The sequence below is a fragment of the Grus americana genome, chromosome 6, assembly GCF_028858705.1.
Source record: "Grus americana isolate bGruAme1 chromosome 6, bGruAme1.mat, whole genome shotgun sequence".
Taxonomy (NCBI): Eukaryota; Metazoa; Chordata; class Aves; order Gruiformes; family Gruidae; genus Grus; species Grus americana.
In genome coordinates, this window is record NC_072857.1 from 27,846,191 (window position 1) to 27,865,652 (window position 19,462).

Genomic DNA, 19,462 nt, shown 5'->3' on the forward strand with positions numbered 1-19,462 from the left:
TTCCAGGATGTTCCAACTCAAGTGATTCCAGGCAGGTTGATTATTTTAAGATTTTATCAGCAGTGTGACTACACACACTTGTAGGATATGCTGGGTTTTTTCTATTCTTTTTATTTAAGAGTCTTATCTGTAAGCAGAGTTACTTCAGGACGGTAGGCCTTTCTCATAGTACAGCAACCTAGAATTATGCTCAGCTATAAGCTGCATCTTCTTTTACTGTGATTTATGTTTTGAATTATTTAAACCTCTTCTCCATTATGCAGTGAGTCAATGTAATTTATTTTTTAACTCTACTTCAATACGATAAAAACATTTAAAATGGTGAACAGTTCCTATTTAATGTGTGGAAAAATTGTTTCTGAACTGACCTTTCTGTATAAGGTCCAGACTCAGTTTAAGCGTTAGAATTAACTGGTTATTACAGCAAATATCACAGCTAAGTTACATTTCTCTTGTTTTACCTTCTTAATAAGGATCCTTCTAGTAAATATTTTTTTTATTCAAGTAACTAAAGGAAGAATACGTGTCACATTCTAGAATACCAGAATTTAAAGAAAAATCCTACCTATTATAATAGCATTTCCAATAGTGACCACTTTTCTCATGATGAAATATTGCTTTCATATGGATTCAACATTGATAATGGTTTCTTCACATCTTTAAGTTGACGTTTGGTGCCAATTCTTCCAGTACTAAGCTTTTTAAAATTTCTCTCATAAGCATTAACTTAAATTTTTAATTTTTTTTTTTATTTTTAACTGCTAAACTTCTTTTGTTCCTTTGTAATTTATGAGAATTCTTGCAAGCTACAAAACTGTTTTCAAAGATAAGAGTTATTTCTTTGCTAGACTTATTTTTAATGGTCTTTCAGGAGCATTTTGTGGAACCATTCAGCAGAAAGGCTCGACAGGAAAATCTACGGTACAACAGTATGCTAAAGCAACTTAATAGTCAACACACAGCTACTCTGAGGCAGTGGAGAGCAGCCCAGCTTTACTTGCTCTCTGAACGTGGTCCTTGGTCTGAAATGTAAGCGTGAAGTTCTTAAGTCAAACTGTATATGGTGCTTAAAAGGAATTTGCTCACATGACTAACTTACTGTTTCATGTGGTTAGAACCATGTCAGATTGACTCTGATAGCCGTTCTTTAGATGTGAAGTTAATATTGAATGCATGTTTTATAATTATTTCTTTTTTGGCATCTAATTATCAAAATGCAAAGTTTGAAGTGTAATGCTGAGCTGGTTACCTGGATAGTAGATTTTCTTGCCAAGTGACAAATAAAAATAAGCTATCAATGAAGCGATTGCAAAAATTTCTTGTGTGATCCTACAGATTGGGGGTTCTGTTGGAAAAGAGTGAATAGACTTGTTGATAAAGACTCTGAGTTTTTATGCATGAATCTAATTTCAATTTGAAAGAATACATTTTGCCTATATTAACTTTTGGGGAAGTTCTGGATAAAGATTTTTTTTTTCCTTTTAATTGTCATTAACTGAATTACAAAGTGCTTTGACATGATCAGAGCTGCAGTGTGAAATATAAAAATTTAAAATGCAGTTTATTGCTTTTATGTTTTACAATGTACAAGTGGATGACAAGTATTTCTCTAAGTATGTACTCTTTTATAATTCATTCATATAGGTCTTTACCTTCTTTTAACTGTTTTTATGAATATTCTTGTTTTCCTAGGAAACACCATCCTATTCACTGGAAACTTTCAAATGTGGAAAATTTTTCACGTATGAGGCTAAAACTTGTGCAGAATTACAACTTCAACTCTCATCAGGATGCTAGTGACCTGAGAGATAATTTAGGTAATGTTGTATTGTATTTGCTATTTCACTTGAGATTCTTCAGTCTTTACTGAAGAAAGATACACACTGATTCTTAAATACAAAGAGCAAAGTGTATGGTAGATATTTAAATCTTGATTTTTTTCCCCCCCCCGTTTCCTCTGTAGTAAAATGTGTAACATACAAGTGGTGGTTTGACGTGAAATAACATCTTCCTACTGAGTAGAATTAATTTCCTCTTGTTCATTGAAATGTGTATTTTTGTTGCCAAAAAATGGTTAAAGAACTCCTTTGTTTTAAAATAAGCAGTCACGTAGCTTTCTTGCATAAGATTATTTTTTCAAGAAAAGGAAATGTTGAGATCAGAGTAAGCAGGCATTATTTGTTTAAAAACTTTTAAAGCTTATGATTAAAATGTGTAGATATGAAGTGCTTTGTTTCACAAGTGTGCCAAACAGCTGAGTTAGTGGTGTAAACTGTTCTTTAAGTTAGGTGTATTGGATATCAAAACTCAAACAAACAAACAAACTAACCCCCCTGCTCTTGTAAACCCAAGTAAGTGAAAACCACATGCAGTGTATTTAAGTGTCTGGCAGAGCACTCCAAAATATTTTATTGGAGATATTCATATCAGAATTCAGTTTAAAATTTTCTAATGTGTTTATGTCTTCCCTTTATAGTGCTACGATTTGACATATATTTCAGTGTAGTCCAGGGAGTATTTTTAATGTTGTGCTTGCCCCCAAAAGTATTTAAGAAGTCTGGTTCCTTCTTACTCAGTTAAAACCAATGTTCAACAGTAGAAGATACACTCAGTAGTTTAGCTTTCTAAAAATGTTGTAGCAAAAACTTTCCTGAGTTGAAATGTCTATTTATGACAGGTGTGCACCAGACACAGCCCTCTAGTGAGTCTCTGCTTCTGGAGGTGGTGAAGCAGGTGAAAGTGAGCGACTTGGAAGATGACGTTCTTGAACTGCCAGATGAAGACACAGCAGCTAGTTCCAATTTGTAAGTACAGCAGAATAGAGCAGTTAAAATTTGTTTCTGTGCTAGAGATGAGAAGTGAGAAACAACTTCAGAGTTGACTAGCAATCAGAGCTTCTCTATTTGTCCAGCCTTAACAGTCTAATCCAGGGCTTTGCAGTAGTTTTGAACAACAGAAAAGTTGCTGTTGGGTTTTTCATTGTCAACAATGAGACATAAAGAGCCCCAGGGAAAAGAAGACAGAGCAGATGTTTGTGAGGAACTGTTAGTGATTCACTGCTCACAGTTGATCTGAAGCTGCAGAATTGTTGAGGCTTTTCTACTGTGTACATTCTGCAGATATGGTCTGCCCTGTAACGGAATAGACCAGACAGGAATTGGCTCTTGCCCATAGATGCCAGGGTCATTCCCTGTACCATCAGCTGCATAGCATGGATGTTTGCTTGGTTGGCATTAATCTGCTACAGAGTCCCTTGTGTTCAAGAGCATTGCAGAGAGACCTGCTGTGCCTCCTTCATGTCACTTATGTGACTTTAAAAAAAAAAAAAAAAAAAAGGGGGGGGGGTGGTGGCCAGGACAGGGGAAGATACCAAATGCTTCATTCCAGTAACTGGACATGTGATGCTGTGCATGATCTGTGTGCCTATGCTGTTGAAATCCAGTAGAGATGTGGCACTTGGAGTGATACCAATGTATTTTCTTGTACCTTAAAGGTTATTGAATGCTTGCTTGTGATGTGTCCTATCTATAGACTTCTGAGCAACCATTACTTAAGATAATTCTGAAGATAACTTTAGTCACTTGAACCAGGACTCAGCTCTGCTCTGGGCCAGAAAATTTAAGCACCTAGCAATTAAATAAGGAAGGGAAATGCAGCCTCATGTTTTCATACTTCAAGGGAGGTCAAGTCCATTGTGCCTGAGCCTGAAATATCAAGCCTGAAGAATGATGCTATGAAATGATGTTTTGTCTGAAACATCCAAGACTGCTGATGGAAGTAGCTTCATATAATCATTTATTTTGTACTTTTAATGCTATGCAAATTTGATTCTTTTCTGAACTGCACTCTTACCAAGTACCTAAGCAACTGTATAATCTACCCAGCCCTGTAACAGTTTGTGGTATTTTCGTAGGGATGATAAGGATGAGCAAAGTCAGAAAGAAAAGCTAATACTGTCTGAAGACTGTGAACTCATTACAGTAATTGATGTGATACCTGGCAGGCTGGAGATCACTACCCAGCACATCTATTTCTTTGATGGTAGCATTGAAAAAGAGGAAGGTGAGCATGATCAGTATCTCTTTCTTTTCAGTTCAGTTCAGCATTCTGTTTTCAGTAGGCTGAGTTTGATTTTTTTGAGAATGAATATCAAACTAATTGTGAAGAGTCAAGTTGTGGATCTGTACTTAAAATGAATATTGTACTTGGTGGCCAATGACTGGCTGATCCCTTCAGAATCAAGAATCTGGAACTGTACTTGCTGAGCTGTTAATTGATTCACTATTCTTAGTCTTTCTTAAAAAAATTAACATATTTTTAAAAAATTAAGTTTGCTGATTAAAAAAGTCATTACCTCTAATTTGCTGCTTAAATGACACCTCCCTATTCTCCCTGACAAATAATGTTTCACTCATACATTGACTTAAAAAGTAGTAGTAAGTAATGATTAAGAAGTAGTAGTATGTAAACATTAATCATCTATATTAATTTGGTGAACTATACAGTTAATTATGAAAACAGTGAACTGAAGTATTTGACCAATAATGGTAAAATTGCCAAAAACAGTAGATCAAGAAGTTGGCCTTTTGGGAATTCTAAACATAAAAGCTTCTATTTGAGCCTGTTTAAGAAAGCAAAGGGGTTTGGCTCATATTTTTTGTCAACAGGATACTTTTATAGTATGTCTCTGATCAGAAAGCAAAAACAAATTCTACATTCCATCAGATATTTCCTGCCGCCTCTTTCTTTCAGCAGAACAATAGCTGAAGTTAATATTTTCCTAGCAAAATGGTTAATCAAGCCACGTAAAAATTTGCCTTTTCTAGCGATAACTCTGGGGTGATTGGAAATGATACTGCGTTATGTATAGATGAAAAGTTTTGTATATTATCCAAGTCAGTAATCAAAGTGCTCTTCCTAGGGGTAGGTTTTGATTTCAAATGGCACCTCTCTCAAATTCGAGAGATACATTTGCGTCGGTACAACCTGAGGAGGTCAGCTTTGGAGATCTTCCTTACAGATCAAACCAACTATTTCCTCAACTTCAATAAGGAGGTACGGGTTTCTCAAATTTCCTTGATTCATATAATTAGCACAAGTGTCAAGTTTAAGTTCAATCATTCAGAACAATCATTCAACTAAAATTACATCAGTAGTAATCTAAATATCTTGAAGCTCACACATATTTTTAAATATTCTGAGTAAATTAATTACAAAGCAAAGGAGACTTTCTATTTTATCATTGCTATTTCTGTATTCCATGGGTTAGGATTAGTGAAGTCCTTCTGCTCCTGCCCCCTCCCCCCCCCGCCCCGATAATATCAGTAAACCTTTGTATGTGGGACTAAGATAAATATCAAAACTTAGGGTGAGTTACATATTAGTAGGTCAGTTTATTAATAGCTCCTATAAAACATTGTGGGATTATTTTTTTAAGTAAAATCTTTTGCAATAGTTTTGTAGGGAAAACATTGGTGTAATTGTATTTGAACAGGTGCAATATTTCTTAGAAGACTTGCAGAAAATTATTTTCTGTGTAGCATCTGCACACACAAAAAAAATCACTGTGTAATATATGTTACCTTTATATTCTGTAACTGGAGGATATCATGTCCATTCATGTCCAAATGTTTTATGCAGCGATAGATGTGTTTAGAAGTGTAACTGTGTTCCATTTATTTCACACTTTAATTAGCAGAGAAGTTGTTTACTTGTCAGCTTCAATCTCCAGAATAATTTTTTTATTAATGCTGTTTTCTAACAGGTACGAAACAAAGTATATAGTCGAATATTGTCACTGCGTTCTCCAAATATTTCTGGGACTAGATCTCCACAGGAACTTTTTAAAGCTTCAGGTTTGATGCAGGTACAAGACTTTAGCATAAATGGTCTAGAGCATTCCTTTGTTTCTTGAAGGAATCCTAGAAGGTCCTGGACTACTGATTTTACTTCCTCCTCTCAGTGTTTAGATAGCAACTGTCAACTTCTGTACCTTCAGTCTGGCCCCTGAACTTTCACATGCATGTTTTTAGAATTGCTGTGTTTCGTGGTTACCGTTATAGAGGTAAATGGATAGAGCCAGGCTCTGTTGATGTGATTATGACAAGTGTTCCAACAAGACTGGAAAACATGTAGCAGACTTGCTTCTGGTTTTAGTCTGTGATCTTGAGTACACATTTTGGAACTTCTTTCACTATATGTGCAATTAACTTTCCCTGCTACCTTTTTATGATGGGCCTTTCAATAAAACCCATGTGAAGACTAAGCAGGAAATAAGGTCTTAGGGAAACTAGTAATATTGGTATGAAAGGAAAATGTCAAAATGTCTGTATTACCCTAAACATGGATACTTTTTAAAATGTATTTTTATCTTCCATCTCCTTATGCCACAGTTATTGTTTTCTCTGAGGGAGGAAACAGACTAATTTTAAAATATCCAAAATACTTTGCTTTTTCTTTGTTTCCCTAATGATAAAAGCTATCATTTTGTATATTTATGTAGAGAAAATATTGTCTATAATGAAATGTCTCCATCACACTACAGACAGCTACTGAGCCCTGCTCTGTCTGTCTGTTTTTTGGTTTAAATTGTAATAGTGGAGCAAAGGCACAAGGACAATGTTAATTTACAAATTCCTGTACCATTAACCAGTGGGAGAACAATTTATAAGTAAGTTTTGACCTTAGAACTCTAATGGATTTCAAAGTTCTGTTCCCCTTTTTCTCGGTACCTATTTACCTACCTTCTTTTTGTTTCTTTTTTTTTTCTTCCCCTTTTTTATTCTGAGCCTGACAGTTCTCTGCTGCCCTGTATTTAAAACAGTACTGGCATCAATCAGGGACATGATTTCAATGAATTATAGGTAGCACAGTCACTGAATCAAAGAGAAAATGAACTTTTTTAGGAGAAATTAAATTTGGACTTTCATACCATTCTTACAGTCTTGTGCCTTTCATATGCCAGTATTATCCTCTGGCAGATAAATACTGACAAGACATGTAATTTGCAATAGTGGTATCTTTGATATAGTGACTTCCATTGTATCTGGTTTTGTCCTTCAGAAATGGGTGAACAGAGAAATATCCAACTTTGACTACCTTATTCAGCTGAACACAATGGCAGGACGAACTTACAATGACCTTGCTCAATATCCTGTGGTAATTAAAAAAATTTAATTTTAAAATTTTTGTCAAAAAGAAATGAATTTTTTTCTATTTTGAAAGATGGATTTTTAATCTCAATTTGATCTTTGATGCTTTTTTTTTTCAGTTCCCCTGGATTTTACGAGATTATACTTCAGAAGAACTGGACTTGAATAACCCTGCAGTCTTCAGAGATCTGTCCAAACCCATAGGGGTGGTAAATGAAAAGAATGCTAAGACTGTGAAAGAGAAGTATGTATTTGAACACTCAGTTATACTTCTCTGTCTTTTCTGAGCCTCCAGGCTAATAACAGATTTTAAAAAGTTGTGATAGTGACATTTTTAAAAGCTACTTTTATAACATCACAGATGCATTTGCAAAGGTGGTGGATTTGTTGTTCCTGCTGCATTCAGATTAATTAGCTTATATGGCACTGAAAGGACAAAAGTTACTGCTGTAAATTTTCAATTATTTCTCAGATGTGGACATGAAAAAACCGAAAGGCTGTAGAAAACATTTTAATGGCCCAGCAGCTTGAACAGACATACTGTGTCCCATGTCTGCTTCAGGATAAGGAATGTGAAGTCATACTGATGAGTTGAGCTGTCTGTGCTGAGAGGTAGCATTGATCCCAAATTTGTGCTTCCTGCTTCCCCCCCCCCCCCCAAGTATAGACACTTATCTTTGAAATAAAATATGACTTGGTGACTTCCAGCAACTCCCCTGTAGGTAGGAATGACAAGGACCTACACCCACACATCTGTGTAGTGATCCTTCCTTTTTTGCTAATGTGGGGAGTGAGTGTGCTACTGTACTAGAAGATTGTGCTTGTCAGGCATTCTCCAAAACCAGCTTTCTTCTGAAAACTTGGAACATGGAGAATTTTATTTGAATGATTAGCCTCTATCACTGACTAATGAAATTGGTTCTCTAGCAGTATGTTTGACTTAAATTTCTCTTATTCCTCTGTGTCACAAGGCTAGTATATCAGCCAGATAGTGGCATAGTACTGTAGAGTGAGTTTGCCAGTAGAAAAGGAAATGGGCATGAGTGTTAAATAAATCTCTCTTCTGCATCCTGCACAGTCACACACACGCACTCTTTTTTTAATTTTTTTTAATATTGCAGGAAACTGTCAAAAATCCCTTCAGTAATAAATAGTCAGCTTAGTGATATGGGGGTTTTTTGTCTGTTGAATAAAGCCGTGCTAAATCAGGCCTGTCTTGCCCTTTATCCAGTTTCTGACAGCTGATAGCAAATGCCGAGGGAAGAGTATAAGAACAGGTATGCGAAGGCTTCATCTGGTATACGTTTCTATCTTTCAGCAGTCTTTTGCTTAGGGACTTCCTAAGTCAGAATTGGAACTCTCATGTTTAATAGAACTCAATGTATTTTTTGCTCTTGCAGATTGCTGTGATTTGTTTCTTTTGTATCCTTACCTCCAATAAGTATAATCCACATGTAAATCAGCTGTAGTGCTCAGTTGTATTTATAAAGATTTTAATTTTTTTTAGATATGAGAATTTTGAGGATCCCCTTGGGATAATTGACAAATTTCACTATGGGACACACTACTCAAATGCTGCTGGTGTCATGCATTACCTCATTCGGGTAGAACCTTTCACAACACTTCATATCCAGCTACAAAGTGGCAGGTATGCTGTGAGCAAATAAGCAGCACCTTTATTTTTCCTCCTTATCATTTTACTGAGGGAATGATGAAAGTCTAACCTGAGTGTTCTGATCCACAGATTTGACTGTGCTGACAGGCAGTTCCACTCTATTCCTGCTACCTGGCAGGCGCTTATGGACAACCCCAATGATGTCAAGGAACTTATTCCAGAGTTCTTCTATTTCCCAGAGTTCCTGGAGAATCAAAATGGTAAACTGATGGCTCAGAATATTCACATAGAAAACTGCTCTTGTATTCTTCAGAAAAGAATTGTTACAACCATTTGTGAATGCTGTGGAACACTTCTTATTTAAGCTTTATAGTATGCTTGTAGGAATTACTTTAATCATCATGCTGCCTTCAAACTGTTTAATGAAGACACCAGTTGTATTAAGCAGCAGCCTAAATGTTGTTTATAATTTAGACAAGGGGCTTAAGGATGGCTAAAAATGGTGGTGTTTACCTGAAGTAAAATATCAGAGATGCTCATTTGGATGTTTGAAAAAGTTAGCATTAGATACTAGTGATTAACTCGTTAAATAGTTAGAAAAGTTAATTCAGATTAATTAGTATTCTTTTTACTGGGTTCATTGGGTGATAGAGCTTGGACATCTTCAAAGATGTGAGGACTTCTATTTGTTCTAGTCAACCAGCGTAGTTTCTGCTTGTTACTGTTATCTTCCAATGCAGTGTTAAGTCACCTGATTCTAGACCCATGTAGAGTTTTGGTACCCATCAGAAGAAAGAGGAAAAAAACACAAAATTGTTTCACTCCTATATAATGCTGACTGAAAACACAGCATCCTACATTCTGATATGGGACTCCTAGCCATTTTTAATTCACATTTATTGCATAGGGAATTGTTTCTCTGTCTGTTAGACAATTTTAAAATGGATTTGTATGTTTGTGCTGCTGATTTAGTCTGCTAGCTACAGTCTACTAGACTTCCAAGTTATAAAAATTGGAAACAGCCTAGTCACACTTTCAAAAGTCATTTAAGTGTTTGGAGTTGTTCTAATGAATGCTGGTGGGATTTAAGACTTCTTGAAAGCCTTCCTTCTACAATCATTTAAACCTATAAGTAACTTCATTCTTACGAATAACCTCATTGTAATGTTTTGAAATCTTAATCCTGGTGAAACAGAGCAAATGCAGATATGTTTACAGATGTGTGTAAATAATTAATGCCACTTTTAAGGTTGGGACTTCAGCTTTGAAATCATTTTGGCGCTTTGGGCAATCATTATCCTGTATCATTTAACATTTTGAACATTCAGAGCAGAACTTAGCCTCCTATGTCAGTGGTAGGGTTACTGAAAAATTCTTAATGTAAATCTCCAATATCCTTCCTTTGATTGAGAAAAGAACACTTTTTAATCTTTATTGAAAAATCAAGATATTTGAAATATTTTATAGTAACTCTTAAAATTCTCCAAATCATTCACCAGGTTTTAACTTGGGTCAGCTTCAAATATCCAGAGAGGTGGTAAATGATGTTGTTCTCCCCAAATGGGCCCACTCCCCAGAAGACTTCATTTATAAACACAGGAAGGCTCTGGTAAGATGATGTTTATGTGTGAAGTAATGATAGAGAAAGTACACCTACATGTTGTCACTGTGGTTTAAGTGAAAAATACTGGGACTACGTTTAAACCAGAGCTGTGGTTGCAAATAAAGTACCACTAGAATTTTCAGTTAAAAGCACTGTGCATGTCAATAAAATGCTCAAAAGAAAAAAGGAAAGAGACTAAAGATACTAATCATTTGCAAGTTTGCCCTAGGAAATAAAACACAGAATTAGGTGGGTTTAGGCGATAAGACTTCCCTTGCTTTTTATAGATTATTCTGTATGGTACAAGGGAACTAACAGTTTACCTTCCCTTGCACAGCTGCATTTCAATAGTCTAGATGTGCTGCTTCGCTGTATTAATTTTCCTTCTTACCTGGCAGTTATTGCCCTTAAGACACATGGATATCCTTATGCTTCTGCCCTATACATTGGTATATGTCTAGTTTATGGATACTCTTAGTTTAGGAATTAAATCTCTTTCACATAAAATAGTAAATACTTCATGAAGGGAGTACTTCTCTTATTCTTACAAGAGCATTTTTTCCTTCTAGGAGTCTGAGTACGTTTCTGCTCATCTTCATGAATGGATAGATTTGATTTTTGGCTACAAGCAGAGGGGACCAGCTGCAGTGGAGGCACTCAATGTGTTCTATTATTGTACTTATGAAGGTACAAAGCAGTATGTCCTCTTGTCATTGTCATCAGACTTGTGGGTTTTCAGCATTAGACAGAAAACGCTTCATTTGTGAGCATGCCATAGAGTAGCATATGGTAAGACAACAGAATTATAGATGAAATATGGCAGCATAACTTGTAATTTATCATCAAATAACCAGAATATTTGATCGGAAGTTGTGAACATGAAATGTTAATAACGTTTTTTTGAAGGGGGAGGTTATTCCAGTTGCTTTTATTTTGTTTCTAAAAGTGCTTGGAGGTTTTTGTTAGTTTCTCATTTGCTTGCTTTAAAGCTTTTGTGGGAAGAGGTTTCTTGTGGTTTAGGAGCTGAGGCAAGTTGCTTAAAAACATCAAATACTGAAGATAAAAGTTAGTCTGTTAATTCTAAAGCTGAATTTTGTCTGGCTTTTGTGTGCAATTTATTGCATGCATGAGGTATATTCATTTGGTAAGACAAAAGCCTGCAATTCTTGCACTTACAGATAGACTTAAAATTCCATGTGCAGAGTGGAGTTTTCAGATTATATTTTATATAGAAGCATTGTTTGAGGGGCTTTTCTGGGGTGTAAAAGGTGATAATCATAGAATGGTTTGGGTTGGAAGGGACCTCAAAGATCATCTAGTTCCAACACCCCTGCTGTGGGCAGGGACACCCTCCACTAGACCACATTGCCCAAAGCCTCATCCAACCTGGCCTTGAACACTTCCAGGGATGGGGCATCCACAGCCTCTTTGGGCAACCTGTTCCAGTGCCTCACCACTCTAACAGCAAAGAATTTCTTTCTAACGTCTAATCTAAATCGACCCTCCTTCAGCTTAAACCCATTACCCCTTGTCCTGTCACTACACTCCCTGATAAACAGTCCCTCACCATCTTTCCTGTAGGCCCCTTCAGGTACTGGTAAGCTGCAATTAGATCTCCCCAGAGCCACCTTTTCTCCAGGCTGAACAATCCCAACTCTCTCAGCCTGTCCTCATAGGAGAGGTGCTCCAGCCCTCCGATCAGCTTCGTGGCCCTCCTTAAGTTTTGCAACATTTGTTGACCATATCAGTTCTCAATAAGTTGTTTGAATTATGTTCTTTCTCCTTTTTTCTACCCTTCTGGTTCTGGTTGTGATTCAGGGGCTGTGGATTTGGATGCTTTAACAGATGAGAAAGAAAGGAAAGCTTTAGAAGGAATGATAAACAATTTTGGGCAAACTCCCTGTCAGCTCTTAAAGGTAACACTCTTTGTTCCCTCTCAATCAGACCTTTGTGGTAAATCCAACTGAGTTACAAAGGACTTCTTAAAAAATGAAAAGATAATGGTCTGTAGCATTAGGAATGTTAAGTCTTTGCCACGTTACCATTTGTAAAGGTCACACTGATGGAAATTTAGCATACCATTTTCAAAAGCAATCTATTTACTCTAAGAAGGGAAATTAGGTGCTTAAGAGTCTGTTTTCCCATCGATTGCCAATAAGATTCTGAGTATCTCAAGTGACTTGAACAAATTGATAAATTTGTCTAATTTGATATTCCTTCAAATATTGTCTCCTAGGAGCCCCATCCGCAAAGGCTGTCAGCAGAAGAGGTAGTGCAAAGACTAACTAAAAGTGATACCTCTACTCTGAATCTCTTCCAGCACCTCACTGAACTGAAGTCATTCTTCATAGAGGTAGATGTGTTACTTGAAATTGTTTAAAGTTTAATCTGAAACTTCTGATGTACTTGAAACAAAAGCTCACAACCTAGATGAAAATAAACTTGCGTCTTATTTAAAGAACATATTTTAAAATGCAATGTGTATAAAATCAGCTCTGTCTTTTTAGTTAGCTTCATAGAGGTTTAATTCCATAAATTGTATCTGCTGGCTGCTTGTGTGGAGGGTGTTTTAAGTTAGCCACTACACCGAGAAAGCTAAGAACATCGGTGATGGTATCTGAGGACTCACTGAACTTGGTAGCTAAACTCACTGATTCAGGACAGAGGCAGGGTTTCATTTCTGGTGTTTGCAACAAAGCATGCCTGCGTGAACTGAGTATGTGTGTACCAGTGCCTTAGAGTACTGTACAGGTCTAACATTGATTCCAGAGGCTTTGGGTCTTATTCTTTACAGGTTCGAAATTTGTCCTTTAGCTCTTCGATATAATCAGACCAAAACCATGTCCTTTCTCTTAGGGAATCAGTGATGGTGTGCCCATCATCAAAGCTGTTGTCCCCAGGAATCAGTCACGTTCCTTTATTTCTCAGGGAAGCCCAGAGATCTTGGTGAGTTGCATATGTCAGTACTATTCTTAGACTGCAGACAGTCAAATAGGTGTATTTTTTTCATACAGCTTGTAAACACTTCTTAACTGTTCCTGTTCAAATGTGTTCCTTTAACCTATAATGAATGTCAGTTATAAGTTAAATATTTGTCTTCTGAAGAGAAGCCAGGCTGATTTGTTGAATAGCATTTAAGAGCTGATGAGGCATGAGTGTAAATTGTAGTAAGTTCTATTGTAAGTTGCCCACTTGATCCACTTCCATGGTAGTAATCAATTTCTTAACGCAATGCAGCCCAGTTTTAAACTGACAGGATTGAGTTATTAATGGTATAGTTACGTTTATCATTGCTTTCCAGCTATACCATACGTGGCACATGCATGCTCCAAAGACCTGCAATGTTCCTAAAATTAACTTTTGCACTAACACAGGTGCTGGTACTATGGCAGATGGCCAAATGATGAAAGGAGGAGAGTATTTTTGTATTTACATCTGTATGTATGGTCTGCATACTGGCCCCTGTGTTTTGCAGTAAAGAATATTATTTTCTAATATTCCTATTTTGTAGGTCAAACTTACTGTCCTGGCCTAATGTGGTATGTGCATATGTCATCTGGAATTTGGACACGTCTAAAATACTCACTGTGTTTTTTCTAAATATCTGAAAATAACCTTGGGTATTTAGATTGCTTTCTTACTTTCTCAGAAATAGAACTGTAGTACAATGTTTTTAAAAGTTCCTGTGTTAATATGCTAACTATTAATGGTTACTATTTCAAAGAAGAGAAGCAGCAGCTTAAACTAAATGACTGAATTGCAATGAAATGTTTGAGAGGGGTTGGTTGGCTGGGGTTTTTGGGTTTTGTCTCTTCCCTGCCCCCTCCTTTCAGCTTCTCTGACCTATCTGGAACATACACTGTTCTAACTTTGTAATATGTACCATATGTGGATTAAGTCATCTGAGCTGGATATTTTTTTTAATTTGTGGGGGGAGAGGCCTGTTTGGTAAATTCTCAAGGAGCCTATGCTGGATTTTATGCAAGCTCCAGACAAGCACAAAATATGCCTCTGGGTTTCACCAATTCTTCTATCAAACTTTTTTAGGTAACAGCAAGTCTGAACTGCATTATTGGAACTCATGGTTGGCTACCTTATGATAAAAATATCTCCAACTATTTTACATTCATCAAAGATACCACAGTGACTAACCCCAAGTAAGCAAATGAAGAGGAGAGGTGCAAATGAATGCATCTACAGTAATAAAATACAGTAATTGTTTAACGAGTGGATTTTACAGGTTTCATTGGCTGAGTTTTCACCTAAGAATGCATCTCCTGATGTTCAATAATACTCCCTCTAATCTGTAATACTGTTCTAGTAAAGAGTTACGTAAGTGGCATTTATTGCTGCTTCTATTTTTTTTTCTAATTATCATAAAAAAATCATCTTGGAATCCAAGATTAGCAGTCTTCGTACTTTCTTACACTAGAGTGCAGATATATGTGGTGGTTTCATTTCTTTGGTTTTTAGAATATTCTTCTTTTCTTTAATGTCACAATACTTAATAGGGACATGAGTTATCCATACAAAATCAAATTGTATAAAAGACTGAAAAGATCTAAGGCGAAATCTTGCTTCCACTTGCTGATGGCAGTGAGAGTTTTGTCATGGATATCAGGGGGCCAGAATTTCACCTTTTTTTTTTTTATATAGCCTCTTCTATAGATGTAATTTCTTATTAATTTTTGAGGATATAGGAAATACATTGATTTGAACTAAGGTTACTCTTAACTACTCATCGTTTGCCTACAGAACACAACGCAATATGAGTGGTCCTTTTGCACCGGGGCTGGAGATCACCTCTAAGTTGTTTGCAGTATCCCATGATGCAAAACTGCTCTTTAGTGGAGGACACTGGGACAATAGCATCAGAGTGACATCTCTTACAAAAGGCAAGCTGATTGGACAGCACATCAGGCACATGGGTTAGTAACTTTTTGTACTGTGAAATGAAAGGTTTTATGTATTGTACCTTGATATCTGGCCTATTTGGAAAGAATTGTAGCCAGTGCACTTGGGCAGACAAGCATAGCAGTTATAAAGGAGTGGCAGCGTAAAAACAGAATAATATTTGAACCACAATTATACGTAAATACTTAAGCACGGCTTTTTGTCATTGTAGTGATGGTTTAATGTACTTTCAAAATAAGGCTTGACTGCTGTTTTTAGGTAGCAAAGCTGATTGTCAGGTTGGTACACCTGATTGTACGACTTCATTGTTTAATACAGTCTCATCAGCCCTTATCACAGTGGAACATTTCATGCTGACTGCAAATCAGGATACATTTTGACATATTGCATGCACATTGTCACTCTGTGGGAAATAAGTCTTAACTATATGATAACTTGCTGTTTTCTTTCCTTTTCTAGATATTGTGACCTGCTTGGCAATAGACTACTGTGGAATTCATTTAATTTCAGGCTCCAGAGATACTACCTGTATGATATGGCAAATAGTTCAGCAGGTAGGTTAATTAAGCATACTCTGAGAAGCAGTTTCTGGATGGGGTTTTTTTGTGTTTCTCTGGTTTGCTGTGATGGTTTATTGATTTTCTTTCTTTCAGGTTTGCAGGGAAGATAGTCCACTAAAATTGATTAGCTTAGTAATTTTGTTACTCCCATTGTCTTCAGTGTTTGAAATATTCACTATACACATTAGTTACTATATAGCTGAAGTATTTTAGAGGCACTCTTAAAGATTTCATAGATTATTTTCAGGATAGGCAAATATTATCCCTCATTCTACAGACGGAAGAATGGAAGAAGAGAGACACTGCTTGAGACTACCAGAATTAGTCAGAACAATGTTTATAGTTGAGGATTTTTACATTTCTAGGCTGCTGTTCATTCCAGTAGTTGCGTTTTAGCATTGTGTTTTCTCTGTGGGAAGTACTGATGACTATGGTAGGAGTTAGTGAAGACAACACTAGTCTATTACCTGGATTTATGCTAGCATTTTAGAATTCTTTAATATTGGTCTTGTGCTTTCACAAGATGAAAGTGGTTGTGTGATGCATGTGTGTACTTACACTCAAAATGTGAGGCCATTTCCATTGTTATACATTTTCAATGTTCATTTCTGATTGCTGCATTACAGACACACAAGTAGGATTAACTGCAGGGGGGAGCTGTCATATTATGGCCAGAATATTTGGTCAGGTCACCTTGTTCTTATCACTGAACTAAAGTCAGCACATCAAACCAGTACAGTGGTGCATAACTGCATGTGGTTTTGTGGAAGCTGTCTTTCTGGTGGGAGTATTTATAATTCTTTCAAGAAGTACTTTGTACCAATGGTGCGTGGTCAAACAGGTGAGACCTTAGTGCTCACAACAGTATTTTTTTATCTCAAGTGAGGATAAATGTTGGACATTTTTTAGTTTATTAATCTTTATTAATCTTTTCAGTGAGTTAAATAAGTCATTCTCTGGAGATTAACTTTGTTTAGAATTGCGTTTTCTTAAGATTTTTTAATGTAAATAATTTTTTTTATTTAATAGATATATAAATGATGGATGTATTGTAAATTCTTCTTGTGAGTTTTATCTTGGTCTTCACAAAGTGGCAGCAATGGGCTGCATACTGTTGCTTCCATTCTACTTGTCTGCCCTCCATTGTCACCTTTCCCAGCTCTGTATTTTGACATCACTTCTGCATTCCTGCAAGCTTCAGGCTTTCAGGTGTTGGTTGGCAGTCAAATTTCTATCCCAGAAATGAGATTAAAGAGTCCTTTGCAGAACTATTGACTGTACCTTCTCTCTAAGCACAAGTCTTGCTTTAGAACTGATCTGAGAATAAGTCTGTATATGCTGACAGTACACTCACTGGAAAAAAGTACTAAATTTTGACACCCTACAGTCATGTGGGAAAATGACTGTTTTTTAATGAGCATTATTACAAGATTTCCTTTGCATATCATACTACTGGTAGTCACTGAGAAGGATTATTTCCTTATTTTTCCTTAGAAAATGGAATAGAGTTGCTGTAATTTTAAGCAAAACAGCTTTCAGCATCTTTAAGCTTGACTGTGAAGATAGTGCTTAATTCCAGGGTAAACTGTAAGAACTGAACAAGCTCAGATACACAGCAGGTGAAGAAAAAGTGGGTGGATGGGGGGGTGAACAACTCCTGTTAGGACTGCTCACTGTGGTCCTTGCACACCTGGACATCTGAAGGGATAGAAACAAGTCAGCTAAGTAACTCTCTCACATCCACATAGTAACTCTGTGTTCATTCATTCTTGTGATTTCAGTAAATAGGCCTGCTGACATAAAAGGCAATAAATTGAAATTGGAATGGATGACTTATGCCTTTGGTTTTGGCCTATGTCAAATATAGATCTCGGGCAACTGATTCTGAAGATACCAGAAATTTATTTTTTGTTTGTCCTTCAGCTGCAAGAGAATGTGTCATTGCACTTTTTGTTACTCTCAGGGAGGAGTGCCTGTAGGCCTGGCATCTAAGCCATTACAGATCCTTTATGGGCATACTGATGAAGTTTCGAGTGTTGGCATCAGCACTGAACTGGATATGGCTGTGTCAGGATCCAGGGTAAGCATCCTCATACTTTTCCCTTCTTTGCTTCTTCTCTACTTAAACCATAGAGCATGTTTGAAATTGATTAAGAGTAATACAAAAAATGTGACTATTTCACAATTTGTTTTCTTCAGCCTTGCACATCAAGAAGATATGTGCCATCTCCTTTGCTGCCTGCTTAAATCAGGCTGTCTCAAACGGCTCTGCACAGCATAAGCCTCAGCTACCATGTTGTGTTATTCTGCACAGATGAGCTTTAAAGTGTGTGAACTTATTTGGAGATCTTAAGCTTCTCATAGAAACAATTCTGCGATAATTTCTTTCCTGCTTCCTTAACCTGGAAGGTTCTGTGCAGCTTACTCATGCTTTACCTTTCTGTACTACACTGGCTGGCTGCTGAACTCTGACTCTGTACTGCATATAATGCCTACTCATAAATGTGACCTATGAAATGGCTGATATACTGCCTGTCCTTCCCCTCTTGCCCTGTTTGCATTTTTTTTTTCCTTACGCCTACAGTATGGCTGTGAGGGGAAGGCTTCTTTGCATAGAGTTCCTAATGCTCAGGAGTCTTGATCTCCAGTTAAGGATTTAAGTACTTTCAAAATATTCCCTCTGTATTTAAACACTCTTTCTGTGTGTTCTGGTAACTTACCTGCTGAGTAACAACTTACTAAATTTGGTCACTGCAGGATGGGACTGTTATTGTCCGCACTATTCGGAAAGGTCAGTACGTGAGGACTTTGCGACCACCTTGTGAGAGTTCTCTCCTGCTGACTGTTCCCAATCTGGCTGTGTCGTGGGAAGGCCATATAGTTGTCCACACCAGCATAGAAGGAAAGACTACTCTTAAGGTACTTAGGTTCATGGAATACCTCTGTTTCTTTCTCTGAAGACTTTAATGATAAATGTACCTAACTTTATGCTTATTTCCTAAAGCAATGAGGCTTTTTGAGCATGCTGTGTCTGTTGCCTTATTTCTTTAATTTTACTAGCCAATTTGAGTGAAATTTAATTAAAAGATAAATCACAGGCATAGCGTGCTCCCCTAAGTTTTGTGAAAATCTCCAAACACATTAGCCTAAGCATGCACTAATGAATCTTCCTCGGAGAGCTGCTCTGAAATGGAAAACTAGGGGAAACAAGTTCCCTTATAACAGAGGCTTATGAGGGGAGCAGTACGTTCTGGGTGCAAGATGCCCAGTGACTACACTGATGTTTCTTAGTTATGGATTGGAGAGATAGCTATAAGCTTCACAGTGTAGCTTATTCTGTCTGTTGAGTAGCTGTGTAGTTGCTTTAATAACGGTAGAGCTGTTAAGATTTCTATTAGCATGAGAAATTTCATGGAAGACGTGTGTAAGGCATGATAGCTGCATTGGGAAGATGGGGAGAGAAGAGGCCAAGGTATTGGCAGACTGGAAGAACTTTAGATGGTCATGTTAGCTGTGTCTTTAATCTGTCAAGAATTCATTGCCTTGTCCATAAAATGCTTCTAGATCTAGCTCTGTGGAAATATATCTATTTCCTTCTGCTTTTCAGTTTGGGGAGGGG

At 36.9% G+C, this 19,462-nt stretch overlaps 1 protein-coding gene across 6 annotated transcripts in view; it reads left to right on the forward strand.

Moving 5' to 3' along the window:
- NBEAL1 (neurobeachin like 1) overlaps positions 1 to 19,462 on the forward strand; it is an 87,613-nt gene that overhangs the window by 61,621 nt on the left and 6,530 nt on the right. For 5 of the 6 annotated variants that reach the window (XR_008577708.1, XM_054830539.1, XM_054830540.1 and 2 more), the window contains 20 exons: positions 872 to 1,029; positions 1,693 to 1,817; positions 2,678 to 2,804; positions 3,914 to 4,062; positions 4,922 to 5,055; positions 5,765 to 5,866; positions 7,063 to 7,158; positions 7,271 to 7,395; positions 8,659 to 8,799; positions 8,896 to 9,026; positions 10,266 to 10,375; positions 10,939 to 11,056; positions 12,188 to 12,285; positions 12,606 to 12,722; positions 13,226 to 13,315; positions 14,417 to 14,526; positions 15,125 to 15,297; positions 15,743 to 15,837; positions 17,807 to 17,923; positions 18,601 to 18,762. Coding sequence is in view for 4 of the 6 variants with exons in the window: in XM_054830539.1 (XP_054686514.1) it covers positions 872 to 1,029; positions 1,693 to 1,817; positions 2,678 to 2,804; positions 3,914 to 4,062; positions 4,922 to 5,055; positions 5,765 to 5,866; positions 7,063 to 7,158; positions 7,271 to 7,395; positions 8,659 to 8,799; positions 8,896 to 9,026; positions 10,266 to 10,375; positions 10,939 to 11,056; positions 12,188 to 12,285; positions 12,606 to 12,722; positions 13,226 to 13,315; positions 14,417 to 14,526; positions 15,125 to 15,297; positions 15,743 to 15,837; positions 17,807 to 17,923; positions 18,601 to 18,762 (2,478 nt within the window). In the remaining 2 variants the exon portion in view is untranslated. Of the gene's footprint in view, positions 1 to 871; positions 1,030 to 1,692; positions 1,818 to 2,677; positions 2,805 to 3,913; positions 4,063 to 4,921; positions 5,056 to 5,764; positions 5,867 to 7,062; positions 7,159 to 7,270; positions 7,396 to 8,658; positions 8,800 to 8,895; positions 9,027 to 10,265; positions 10,376 to 10,938; positions 11,057 to 12,187; positions 12,286 to 12,605; positions 12,723 to 13,225; positions 13,316 to 14,416; positions 14,527 to 15,124; positions 15,298 to 15,742; positions 15,838 to 17,766; positions 17,924 to 18,600; positions 18,763 to 19,462 lie in introns of those variants that run through there. The other variant, XR_008577709.1, reaches the window with a different exon arrangement.